Source organism: Lynx rufus, unplaced genomic scaffold (genome assembly GCF_022079265.1).
Source record: "Lynx rufus isolate CCGP_SWC_20201006 ecotype Redwood Valley unplaced genomic scaffold, mLynRuf1.p SCAF_20, whole genome shotgun sequence".
NCBI classification, from domain to species: domain Eukaryota; kingdom Metazoa; phylum Chordata; class Mammalia; order Carnivora; family Felidae; genus Lynx; species Lynx rufus.
The window spans coordinates 14674120-14687364 of NW_025814835.1; the positions used below are offsets into that span (position 1 = coordinate 14674120).

The 13245-nt window shown below is 36.2% G+C and overlaps 1 protein-coding gene across 5 annotated transcripts in view; it reads left to right on the plus strand.

Moving 5' to 3' along the window:
* PIGN (phosphatidylinositol glycan anchor biosynthesis class N) overlaps positions 1-13245 on the plus strand; it is a 105665-nt gene that overhangs the window by 23671 nt on the left and 68749 nt on the right. For all 5 annotated transcript variants that reach the window (XR_006963309.1, XM_047086386.1, XM_047086388.1 and 2 more), the window contains 5 exons: positions 1108-1214; positions 5755-5879; positions 7162-7292; positions 8158-8274; positions 11210-11250. Coding sequence is in view for 4 of the 5 variants with exons in the window: in XM_047086386.1 (XP_046942342.1) it covers positions 1108-1214; positions 5755-5879; positions 7162-7292; positions 8158-8274; positions 11210-11250 (521 nt within the window). In the remaining variant the exon portion in view is untranslated. The remainder of the gene's footprint in view (positions 1-1107; positions 1215-5754; positions 5880-7161; positions 7293-8157; positions 8275-11209; positions 11251-13245) is intronic.

A 13245-nucleotide genomic window follows, 5' to 3' on the forward strand; every position in this document is an offset into this window, starting at 1 on the left:
TAGAATGATTGGTCATTTCACCTAATGAAAAGGTTTTATAACCTTATGTTTAGCCATAAGTGTAATCTTAGTAATTGGAATTGTTGAGTATTATTGTATGTCCTGAAAGCAAAATATACATTCAGAATTTTACATATTATATTCATAGAACATCCTTATGTAGAGCAAGCCAAAAAACCCCAGACAGCTTGCCATTTATATATACTTCCTTCTTTGGAAAGCAGTTTAGCTTTTGGGGGGATTGGCAGTGGTGAGGATGGATTAAGTGTCTAGGACTCACTAAGTTTACCTTCTTACTTCCGGGTGTAGTTGATAGGACAGGAACAATGCCTGAATCAAAAACAATCTAATAGAAATGTTCCATTTCTTATGGTAATGGTAACCAACAAAGCCACTGAGATCTTTCCTTAGGATGTGGGAAGTCGAATAGCTGGACAGTGGTAGTATCTTTGGAACTGAATTGCTATTATAAGAGATTATTCCTTTGTTATATCTCTTCCTTGTGACCTATAAGGTCTATCTCAGAAATTCACTAAGTTGATTAAATTCTTAATAAAATCTTGCAAATGTGTAAGATTAATGTTTGTTGACTCCTTCAGAGAATGTAGCAATAGACAATACTTATTCTCTTATATTTAGAAAAATACACATATTATATGAATAAGAGAAATGTTTGAATTTTCTTCTTGCTTTAGGAAGTGTTGTAAACCAAATGACTTCATCTATTCTAAATTGTAGATCTGAAGACACACAAATTTTTTGAATAGGCTAATCTGTACAGGGAGTCAGATTTTGGTGTTTATTTTTGTGCTGTTGTGTATCAGCATTGTGACTTTGGCCATGTTAATTAACTTACATGTAGTGTATCTGTAAATTAGAATGTTATTGTGAGAACAAAAAACAATAGCATGTGTTAAAGTACAAATCATGGTCTGAGGCACATAAAATAAATGTTAATTATTCCTCCTATCTTTCTCTTCCCTGTCATAATACACAATGCTTTGTGAAAAATTCTGGTTACTCACAGGAATCTTTAAATGACTATTTCATATTTGGTGAAGGCTTAAAAAATTGTTGAAAATATTTTCCCCCAAATTTCCTCCTTAGGTGCTTATGGAGACCATGTTTTTACATATACCTATGATGCTGATAGTGAAGATTTTGGTGCCCATGATGTAACAAAACTGGATACTTGGGTTTTTGATAAAGTTAAGGTGCGTGCTATTGAGTTGATAGTCTTCAGCACACATAGTTGTACCCAAAGTACTAGAGAGATTTGTTAGTAAATGCATCTTAATTTTTTCCTACTTGCATGAACTTGAAAGTTCTGTATTTGTAGCATACTATTTTAGAAAGACTGGATTCTAAGAAACTGCACATTCTGTAATAACCAGTTAATGAAAAATTTTTAAAAAATTATTCTTTTTAACGTTCATTTAGTTTTGAGAGACAGAGCATGAGCAGGGAAGGGGCAGAGAGAGAGGGAGACAGAATCCAAAGCAGGCTCCAGGCTCTGAGCTGTTAGCACAGAGCCCGACGCGGGGCTCGAACTCACGAACTGCGAGATCGTGACCTAAGCTAAAGTCGGACGCTCAACCAACTGAGCCACCCAGCCACCCCTAGTTAATGAAAATTTTAAAAAATTAATAATGTGAAAAGATAACTTTTTAAAATTCCATGTTTCTGACCGTAAAATGAGCCATAGATTGGAAATTCAGGGAACCTGTGTTTCATTCCCAGTTTGCTGAATAATCCTAGGTAAATCTTGATCTTCCTTTGACCATACAATAGTCTCCAACAGTAGAGGGACCATGTGAGATGTATGAAAAATGCTTTTGAAAATGCTGTTCAAATGTGATATATTTGTAATAAGATGATTTTTTAAAAATTGTACTTTCCAGAAATGTAAGCAAACATAAATTAGCAAATCAGTCCTAATAGAATTTACATTTTTAAAAATTGTGTGAAAATTTTAATTGTGGACATTGGCTCTCCTTTCTTCCTGTCCATTGTTTCTCATTTACAAATTACAACTTATAATTTATCTGTTGTAAGAAGCATTCATTGCTTGACCTTTAATGATTCTTGCTTTACTGGTACTATCTTTCGGACTGACATTGTGGACTTCTTCACAATGTGGCCATTTTTGTTAGTTTGTAAATGTGTTCCTCAGTATATGCCGGCATTTTTCTTTGTATTTACTTAGCATGAATTAAGTATTCAGTGCATGCTTTGATAAACCCTATTTCTTTCATCAGGATCTTCTTGAAATTTTCTGTTTTCTTTTAACATATGCTTTTGTCAACAGGGAAAACTTTCAGGTTAAATAAAATCTCTTTCAGAAAGTAATTAGCAAATTATTTTTCTAATTATTGCTTTGTAAGAGAATCTACTTATATCAGCATATGCTGAAAGGCACTTGGCTTCTAATTTCATATACGTAGCTAAAAATGCTCTGGAATCATGGATTTGATTCCTTGTGGGTGGGAAGATATAGTTTGTGGCTGGCCTGATTTTATGCCGTTCTTCCTTTTATTTCAACGCTGCTAGTGTTGGTGATATGATAGTGATTAGAAAAAAAGATTTGCCCATGACTTTATAAAATATGGTACATATGTATAATAATAACAGTAAACATGAAATCATCAGCAGTGGGAAGTAATATGATATATTTAAAAAATGTATCTTTAGAGAATTGTGATTCAGATGGTTAGGGGAAGGCTTTCCTGAGAGTTTTGAGATGATCCCTGAAGAAGCGTAGGAAACAAAGAAATGGAGCTGGATTGCAGTGTGGAAGCCTATTTCAAGCCAACAGCATTATATAAATCGTGGGCCCTGAGGGAAGAGCCAGCATAATAGATTTGAGGAACTGAAGGAAGGAGTTGAGTGTGGCAGGAATACTGACTGGGAGCAACGTCTGAGATAAGGCTAGAGAGGGAATCTGGACTTGGGACCTGCCTAAAGACTCATGTTTAATCCAACAAAACAAATCGATGTGAGTGTCTACTCACTTTTTGTTTTTAACTGTGGTAGAATACATATAACATAAAATTTGCCATCTTCACCATTTTTAAGTATACAGGTTCAGTAGCGTTAAGTACATTCACATTGTTGTGTATCCAATCTCCAGAACTTTTTCATCTTGCAAAACCAAAACTCGGTGCTCATTGAACAACTCCCCATTTCCTCTCTCTCCCAGCCTCTGGCAACTACCATTCTACACTTTGTTTCTATGTATTTGTTTAATCTAGCTACCTCATATAACTGGAATCATACCGTATTTGTCCTTTGTGAATGGCTTGTTTCACTTAGCATAATGCCCTTGAGGTTCATACGTGTTGAATCTCTTTGCTTTTCAAAACTCACTTTGTACATCATCTGCTCATATAGGCCTTCCATGGCTTTCCTTTGCTGCACCTCACTTCCAGTTAGACTTAGATAACTCTCTTCCATATTCCCTTAATACCACTGTCTTAAGTACTTCTTTATGCTATACCACAGTTGATCCCCCTTCCATCCTATTTACATCTTACCGGCAGAGACACTGACTTTTCCCATTGTTATCTCTAAATTCCTATCAAGGAATTGTCTGGTACATAGATACAAGTATTAGTTTAAATTAGGTTCAGTTCTGTATAATAGGGAAGAAATACGGCTTAAAAGTTTACTTTTATCTCCATAAAGTTAATGCCAGCAGTAGGCAGCCCAGGATTGGTGCAGTCCAGGATTGCCATAATGTCTCCACGGTGTCATTAAGGCTCAGTCTTGAATTTCTCCTCTATCCTCGGAGCATGCGTTTTATCTTCCAAGTTTTTTCATGATCCAAGAGATGCTGGAGTTGCAGCCATTACTTCAATGTTTTAGGTCAACAGTGCAAGGAATCGGAAAGGACCTTCTTTCCTGATTATATTTATTTCAAAGAGCCTTAGGGTCCTTATAGTCTTTTGACTGAAATATTTGACTTATATCTTGTTGGCCACAACCGCTAAGGCGCATCTAGCTGTGAGAGAGGATGGGAAATTGGGTTTTAAGCTTGGAGCGTTGCCATGTTTCACGAAATCACAGGTTTTTACTCAGAAAGGGAGAATGCGTGTTGAGGTAGTCATCTAGCAGTCTCCCTTGATGCATAACAAATATTTGTGGAGTGCAGAAATGAATGAGTGCCTTTGCAAGGGGAGGAGAAAAAGCGGGGGCTGATGGTCCTGAGTATACTAGATATGAAGGGGAAAGTAGCCAGGGGTATATTTCAAAACCTCTTAGGTCCAAAAGACCAACTTTTAAAAAGCCAGTAGGAATCTAACAGGTTGAGCTCCACAAGAATAGAATTTCATAGCATCTCATATCTTGTGTCCATATGTGAATGAATAGCACTTCTTACATGGCTGAATATTTTTTTTTTTTACCAATCATGGAACAAATTATAAACGTACCTCAACTAAAGTTGCTAGTTTTTGTTGTTGTTGTTGTTTTGTTTTTTTTGGTTTTTGTCAGCTTTCAATGATATCTTTATTTTTTTTTTTTCAACGTTTATTTATTTTTTTTGGGACAGAGAGAGACAGAGCATGAACGGGGGAGGGGCAGAGAGAGAGGGAGACACAGAATCGGAAACAGGCTCCAGGCTCTGAGCCATCAGCCCAGAGCCCGACGCGGGGCTCGAACTCACGGACCGCGAGATCGTGACCTGGCTGAAGTCGGACGCTTAACCGACTGCGCCACCCAGGCGCCCCTCAATGATATCTTTAGAATTTAACTTCATTCTCTTGAAGAACTCACCACTTCCATCTAAATTTAAAACTTCTGAGGGGCTAAGTAGAATGTATATGAAAGCTAGGGGGCAGTTTTATGCTTTTGAGGAGGATGGCGGTAGGTTACATATTATGGTTTTTTTTTTTTTTATTTCTATTCTTGAATAGCAGGTTTCTCTAATGGCACCATTTGTATTTTTTGGTATTTGTAATAATGAAGGATTATTTCAAAAAATACTTCAGACTTTTGTCGGGCAATGACATTTTCCTCGTTAAAGTTACCATCTACTAAGAGACAGTTATGTGAACGACAATTACGTATCTTGGCAGAGCCTGTTGACTTATTGAAAGTAGTTTATAAGTATTCCCCACAGAAACTTGTTTACATATTCATGTGTATGCAAGTAGATGTTTAATTCATTGTCTTAGAAGGGCTTTGTGAATCCAGTTTGCAATTATGAAACAATATAATAATTTTCTACCCATATTTTATTAAGTGGGCATTTTTCTATCACACAGCGTGAAGAACAGGTTCTAGTCTTGGGGAAAAGGAACTTGTTCAGAAGCTATTCTCACCGTTCAAGTGAGCACTAACAGTTGGACGAGGGCAGCAATGAGACAGGACAAGAAGTAGTCTGGCTCCTAAAACATTTAAAAATGATAAAATGTTCCTAAACTGTTGCCACTTGTACTGTTTTATTTTTGACTCTTGTCAACATATTAATTCAACCTGGTATATTTTATTCAGCGCTTAGGAGATCTTCGTGAAATCAAGGTCCCCTTTCTGTAACCCTTTTTTGGCCTAATTATAGCCCAGCTCACTCATGATTCAAGCGTTGATGTCTGAACTGACAATAAGGACTTTGTGTTGGTTGGTTCTGAGGATAAACTTAAAATAAAATAATTTAATTTTATAGTTATGTATACATTTAATTCAAGGTTTTCATCAGAATTATTTTTTACGTAAAATAAATGGACTAAATTTCTTTAACTGATTTGTTACCTATAGGAATTCTTTCATGCTGCCAGAAACAACCAGTCTTTGTTTTCTAAACTAAATGAAGAAAAAATAGTTTTTTTCTTACATTTATTAGGAATAGATACAAACGGACATGCTCACCGACCATCATCAAGGTAATTTTAATGCTGTGTTTAATTTCATGTTTTTGAGAGACTCGGGTATTCTATTTGAACTTTTAAAGTATTATATATTTTTTGTAATTATCACATTACTTACATTCTATATTCTTCATTTATCAAGGCAGAGAAAAAAGAATATTCAGATTTTTTTTTAATGTTTATTTATGTTTGAGACAGAGACAGAGCGTGAGCAGGGGAGGGGCAAAGAGAGGAGACACAGAATCCAAAGCAGGCTCAAAGCTCTGAGCTGTCAGCACAGAGCCCAACACAGGACTTGAACTCACAGACCATGAGTTCATGACCTGAGCTGAAGTTGGATGCTTAACTGACTGAACCATCCAGCCACCCCTTTAAAAAATTTTTTTAACATTTAATCATGTTTGAGAGAGACAGAGAGACTGAGTACAAGTTGGGGAGGAGCAGAGAGAGAAGGAGACATAGAATCTGAAGCAGGCTCCAGGCTCAGAGCTGTCAGCAGAGAGCCTGATGCGGGGCTCAAACTCCCGAACAGTGAGATCATGACCTGAGCTGAGGTCAGATACTTAGTCCACTGACCCACCCAGGCGCCCCTGTATACAGGGGTTCTATTTCAGTAGAACTCCTTATATAGAATAGCAAATATTTTTCTCAGTTTTGCAGACCATAAGAGGAAGAATCGATGTTTTACTTTTGTTCTTTATTTAGAATTTGGTTTAGCTAAGTCTGTGAACAATGCCTATTGGTTAGCTACCAGTAATAAATACCTCATGCTCCCCTTCTTTAACATGATGGACTATTTCAAGTGATAGAATTCATACCAAACCAACCTATTCAACTGTATGGAATCTTAAATATAATTTGCTTATAATGTTATATTAATGTTTTATGTCACAAACACTCTAAGGGATGAGAACATTTTATACTTGAAACAGTGATACCTATTAATGTGACAAAAACAATATAGTGTGCATTATGAGACGCATGAACTTGAAAATCATAATTAATGCATTTGAGATGTAAAAAGTATTCATTAAAATATATTTGCTAATCAATATTGGAGAGTATTCTCCTTTTAAACTATTTCTGAAAACGATTTCAGATTCTTATGCTTCTTTAAAAGGAGAGATTGTTATCTTTAACAATATGAAGATCTCTGATTTTAAAATATTAAGGATGAGATATAAAAGTATTTAGGAGTTAATAACTTCAGATGATTCATATTAGGTTCATGTTGAAGAAATTGTATTTTTCCAAATTAATGTAACTTTAATGTGTTCTTCTGTTTCTTCTTAAACAGGGAATATAAGGACAATATTAAACTAGTGGATGCGGGAATAAAAGAAATGGTGTCCATTCTTGAACACTTTTATGGAAATGATGGGAAAACGGCATTTATCTTTACCTCTGACCATGGAATGACAGACTGGGGTTAGTCTGTCTCTAAGTGACACGTACTTTATGATTAAAGTAGTTGTAAATGTAGCTTGCAGACATCTTGTAATGTGGAAGAGGATTAAATGTCTTCGTATATGCAGAATGTCTTAACATGTTAGTGTAAAAAACCTGATCTTATATAAAGGATCTTTTTTCTAACTATAAAAGGAACATATGCTCATTTAAAATGAGAAATTAGAGAAAAGTATGGAGAAGAAAACAAAAAGTGCCTATCCTATTATTTATCCAACTAGCGTTAACTGTAAGTGATGATAATGTAAGAGTAAGGTGGTATAACCAGGAATCCTGGGGCTCCTGGAAGTCTACCCTACATGACCTTGTCCTTTCTGTGAGATTCCCAAGGCAAACACAGTGTGTGCACAGAGAACAAAACAAGGCAAAGATGAAGTTTGGGTCCCCACATCACAGTACAGAATTCTAGTGAGCCGGTTCCACTCTATAAAGGGCTTTTGGTTACACCAGCCAGAGTGGCCTGGAAGAAACTCATCAAGAGACTTTGCTGTCCTCTCCAGAACAGACCTGGCCTTGACCTACTGCGTGTCCCATGTGGCATTACGCTGGTCGCATCTCCTCCAAGTCTTCTTGTTAATATTCTTGTTCTTCTTTCAACCAGTCAACAGACCTTTTTGTTTTGTTTTTGCCTGTCTATTGATGCTCTGACTTGCTTTGGGAATATTTTAAAACTAATTGTTATGCAGAGTTGCACGCATTTGGGAGTGTGGTGGCTAGAAGTAGAAATACATATGGGTCAATTCTTTAAAACGATTAAACAATAAATAAATATTTAGGTATAATTTCTTATATCCCTGTCTTAATACTCTTGATGTCTTATTTGTAGGTTCCCATGGGGCTGGTCATCCTTCAGAGACTTTAACTCCTTTTGTCACTTGGGGAGCTGGAATCAAGTATCCCCAAAAAGTATCAGCTCAGAAATTTGATGATGCATTTTTGAAAGGTATAAACATTTACCTTTATTGTTTTCATAAATACGACATTTTAAAGGATAAGCACTGGGTGTTATATGTAAGCCAACTTGACAATAAATTATATTAAATAAAATTTTAAAAAATTAAAAAAATTTTTTTAAATGAAACCAAAGTTTAGGGGGACGCCTGGATGGCTCATTCAGTTAATTGTCTGACTCTTGCTCTCGGCTCGGGTCATGATCTCACTGTCCATGAGTTTAAGCCCTTCGTTGGGCTCCGCACTGACAGTGCGGAGGCTGCTTGGGATTCTGTCCCTCTCTCTCTCTGTCTCTGCCCCTTCCCCGTTCTATCTCTCTCAAAATAAATAAATAAACATTAAAATAAAATAAAGCCAAAGTTTAACTTAAAAAAATCACTTTTCAAGTTACAGTTTTCATTTTGATATTTGTATCATTACTGTTTTTATGTGTTATTTTTGTATAGTTCTCATTATTGGTTTATAATATTCAGATTGAAATATATAGTCTTAGTTATCTGCCTTATGAAGTTACAGATATAAATTATACTATTACTTTTTTTCCACAAGCCTATTTTTATTGCTGGGATTTACATTAAACTACTGAGTCATATCTTAACCTGCAAAGACTATCAATCAGATAAATCACACATATGTCACAATTGACATTTCACACCTGGACTGATTTTGCCCTGTCTCTAGTACTTTTGAAGGCTTTCTGTGTTACCCAAGCCTCCCTTCCTTCCTAATCCATGAGGAAAATGAATTCCTTTTTCCTGGAGCTCTGCTTATTTTGTGAGGTAAGGTTTTTTTTTTTTTAGAGTTCCAAACTTTTTATTAATTGGACAAAACAAATTCCTTTCAAATGCCTCACTCCAGATTATTTGTATAAAACTTATCCAAAACACTTGTTAAAAATACAGATTAAAAAACAAATAAATTTCCGTTGGGGCACCTGGGTGGCTCAGTCGGTTAAATGTCTGATTGTTGGTTCTGTGTCAGGTCATGCTCTTACGGTTCGTCAGTTCGAGTCCTACACCGGGCTCTGTGCTGATGGTGGGGACCCTGCTTGGGATTCTCTTTCTCTCCCTCTCTGCCCCTCCACGTGTCTCTCTCTGTGTCTCTCAAAATAAATAAATAAACTTAAAAACAAACAAAAAGCAAATTTCCAGACTTTGTCACTAGATATTTTAATTCCATGAGTCTGGGTGAGGCCTGGAAATTTTCTTTTTAAAATCTTCTTCAGGGATTCACACTCATAGCCATGTTTATATATTTCTGTCATAGAAAGCTCTTTGGTTTGCATCATAAAATTTCCTTAGACTCTTTTCTTGAATTTATTTTTTTATTGAGATAAAATTCTCTTGCCATTTTAATTCATGTTTTAAAAGTGTACCTTTCAGGTTTTCTTTTTAGCATACTCACAAGACTGTATCATCACCTCTGCTGTCTAATTACAAACTGTTTTGTCAGCACCTCCAAAGAAACCCCTTCCCCAATAGCAGTCACACCTTATTTCCCCCCCTCTCCCCATCACCTGGCAACCATTATACTTTCTCCCTCTCTGGATCTGCTTATTCTGGACGTTTCCTATAAGTGGAATTACACACTGTAGGGTCTTTGTGTCTGGCTTCTTCCACTTGGCATAATTTTTTTCAAGGTTCATCTGTATTGTAGCATGTATAAATAGTTTATTTTTTACAGCTGAATGATATTCCGTTGGGTGTCTAGACCATATTTTATTTATCCAATCATCTTATGGACATTTGGGTTGTTTCCACATTTGACTGTTGATAGTGCCAATGACACAAATGTATGAACATTTGTGTACCAGTTTTTGTGTAGACATGTTTTCATTTCTCTCGGATAGGTACCTAGTGATGGAATAAATGGGCCATATGTAACTCTGTGTTTAATTTTTTGCAGACTGCCACACTGTTTGCTAAAGCAGCTTCAGCATTTTATATTCCTATGCTCTGTGGTAAATGAATTAGATTGGGTCTAATAGAAGCTGGGTTCAATAGAATGTTTGTACTGAGGATATAAAACTTTGGCTCTTGATTTCTCAGTGAATTAATATTTTAGAATAACTTGACTTCAGGAATCATTACAGAGGAATACATTTTTTCTTCTATGAATATTAGGTGTCATAAGTTAGAGGGAAAGGGAATGTGCATCTTTTCCTTATCAGGTAATTAGGGTGAATTTTTAGTAGCTGACTAGTAGAACCAGGAACGTATTTTTAAACTTCGCCAGCTTATTAAAGGAAATTTCATCATAAAAATATCTTAGAACCCTTTTTATAATATATCTTAAAGTCATTAAATGAAGGCATGCTCTCTCATAATCATTTGTTTTGATTACTGGTTATTGAAATTTCTGAATTTATATGTGGAAAAATAGGGGAATGAGGTTATGTCTGAAGGCAATTTTAATTGTAACTCACTATAGGATTTTCACATTTGGGATTCGTGGACAGTAGGAACATCACAGCTACATTTTTAAGTATTTTTGCAAGCAACTGCCATTACAGAAAAAAAGAAGGGCTTAGGTTGTCTAACAGACATCAATTGCCTTAATTGCTCCCTGGAGCGGGACTGTCATTAGTCCTAGTCATGCTGACAGCTGTTGTCATTGTGCCTTTTACTTCCATCTTCCCTTCCTTACCCTTTTGATGCTTTGAAACAATGATCTGCAAATGAGCACTTTGAAAGTTTAATAAATCATCACAGAAAACACCAAATATTTACTTTTAAAGCTATTCTTTTAAATTCTGGTTTTAAAAACATACAGCTGTGCCTGTTTAAGTGTCTTTTTTTGTTCATAGTTGACTTAAAATAGACTTTCCCAGTACTTTTGTTTCACATTACACATTGATCTCTCTTAATAATGAAACTATTTTTTTTTTTAAATCTTAACATCAGCTGTTGTGTCTCGTTTTGTTTCAGAATGGAGATTAGAGAGCTGGAAGAGGCAAGATATCCATCAGGTATTCAGTTCAATTTAGTCACTTTCACATTTAATTTTCTCTCCTAGAAGAAGTTTAGGCTGAAAAAAAAATCTGAACAAGAGTATTAATAATAAAGTATTTTTCAAAACATTTCAATTACCAAGAGAAATCCTTCTAGTGCAAATATTTTAACCCAACTAATCTTTCTTTTGGCAAAATAGAAAAAGCTCCACATAAAACTGAAAGAAGATTCCCTCCAAATAACATTGGCTAATTAAAGAATTATTATGTAAATTGAAATCTGCATGGCTGTTCAATTCCTGTGATTTCTTGTCATGGTTGCCTGGCTTAGTTGCTCTAAGCACAGACCTAATAAAACCCTATTATGGGTTTTTTTTTCCTGTAGTATGTGAGTTGCCGTTTCTTTTTTATTAACACATATTTTATCCTTAATTCTACCCAGGGTGCTTACAAATGCAATGGAAAAAAAGATAACAAGAACATAGATTACTCAGCTAGAAACTTTAGATTACAGGGAAATGCGTGGCCAACCTAATCAAGTTAGACTGGTAACGTTATGTGTAAATACGAAGCATGGAATTTTCATTGTTGAAGATATGCTCTGCAAACAGCCATCTTCACTATTTGTAGAAGGCAAGGCATTGTTGGTATATGACCTTGAAGGTGGCAGGAATATTTTACCCTCACCAGGTCACCTTACAAACTGGCATTGCTTATTGTGGTGGATAAACCAAGGTCTAGAATCTCATTTTTAGTCCTGTGGGTGCAGAAGCCTGTTCTCTGTCAGTACATTAGGAGGGATGGCTGCATATTACCCAAATAAATGGAAATGTATAAAATTAGAATAACAGTTTAATTAATTTGCTGCAAAAATCACCATCAGAAGGATAGGGAATAACTTGAAAATCATAAAACATATAGCCAGACTGGATTATGATTTAAATCTAAATATAGATTCAGCTATTGCCCTGTGACTACTCCTACTTCAAATCTACATTAGATGAGAGTTTCTTTATTCATTCTTTCACCAACATTGCTATGTGTCCACAGTGGTGTAAAACACTATGCAAACATTAACATTAGATATGTGTAAGGGATATAATGGTGAGGAAAAGTAGACAAAATGCCTGCCCTGGGAAGCTTACAGTTTAGGGGTGAGAACAGATATTAAGCAAATTATTATACAAATACATGTAAAATTACAGTGTGATAATTAGTACAAAAGAGGACTGTGAAGCTGTGAGAGTATAGAGTGGACATATCTGATAGACTGTATGGTCTGCAAAGTCTTCCTGAGAAATAGAGGTTTGAGCTGAGACTGCAGAATTAAGTAGGAGTTACCAGGCACATGGTGTTCCCTCTCCCTTTCCACGCAGAGGCAGCAACATGTACACAGAGCTCTGGTAAGAGGATACATGGTGTATTAAAGGAGCACAGAGAAACTGAGACTGTGGTCTGATGTCTGGGTGGGCACTAGACCCCGCAGGGCCTTATGGGCCTATGGACTTAATCCTAAAGCTTGAGGAAGCCCGTGAAGTATATGAAGCTTGGAGAGTGACATGATCTGTTTTTTGGGGAAAGGATTTCTCTGGATGCAGCAGGAAGAACAGGTTGGAGGAAGCCAACAGTGGATTCCGGGGGGAAAGGCACAAGGCAATTAGAGGCCATTGGAGTTTTCCAGTTTTCTGTGGGATGGTACTTAGTAAAGAGAGTCCAGATGGTAAAACGTGAGAAGCACTGAGAGCCTGGGACCAAACTCCAACTTTAAATGGGGAACTAGAGATGGTATCTGGAAAGGAGCCCCAGTGAGAATGAAGACACTGAGTGGTGTGTGTGGTGTTACAGATGCCAAGAAGGGAATGGTGTATGCGGTGCTGCTGAAAAGTCAAGTGATTAAAATAATCAGAAGAGCATTTGGAGCCACCATTCACTGCAGGATTATTCTGTGCCACGTACTTTATAAATTTAATCTCCTTTAATTATGCCATAACTTTGTAAGGGTTTTTTTTTTTT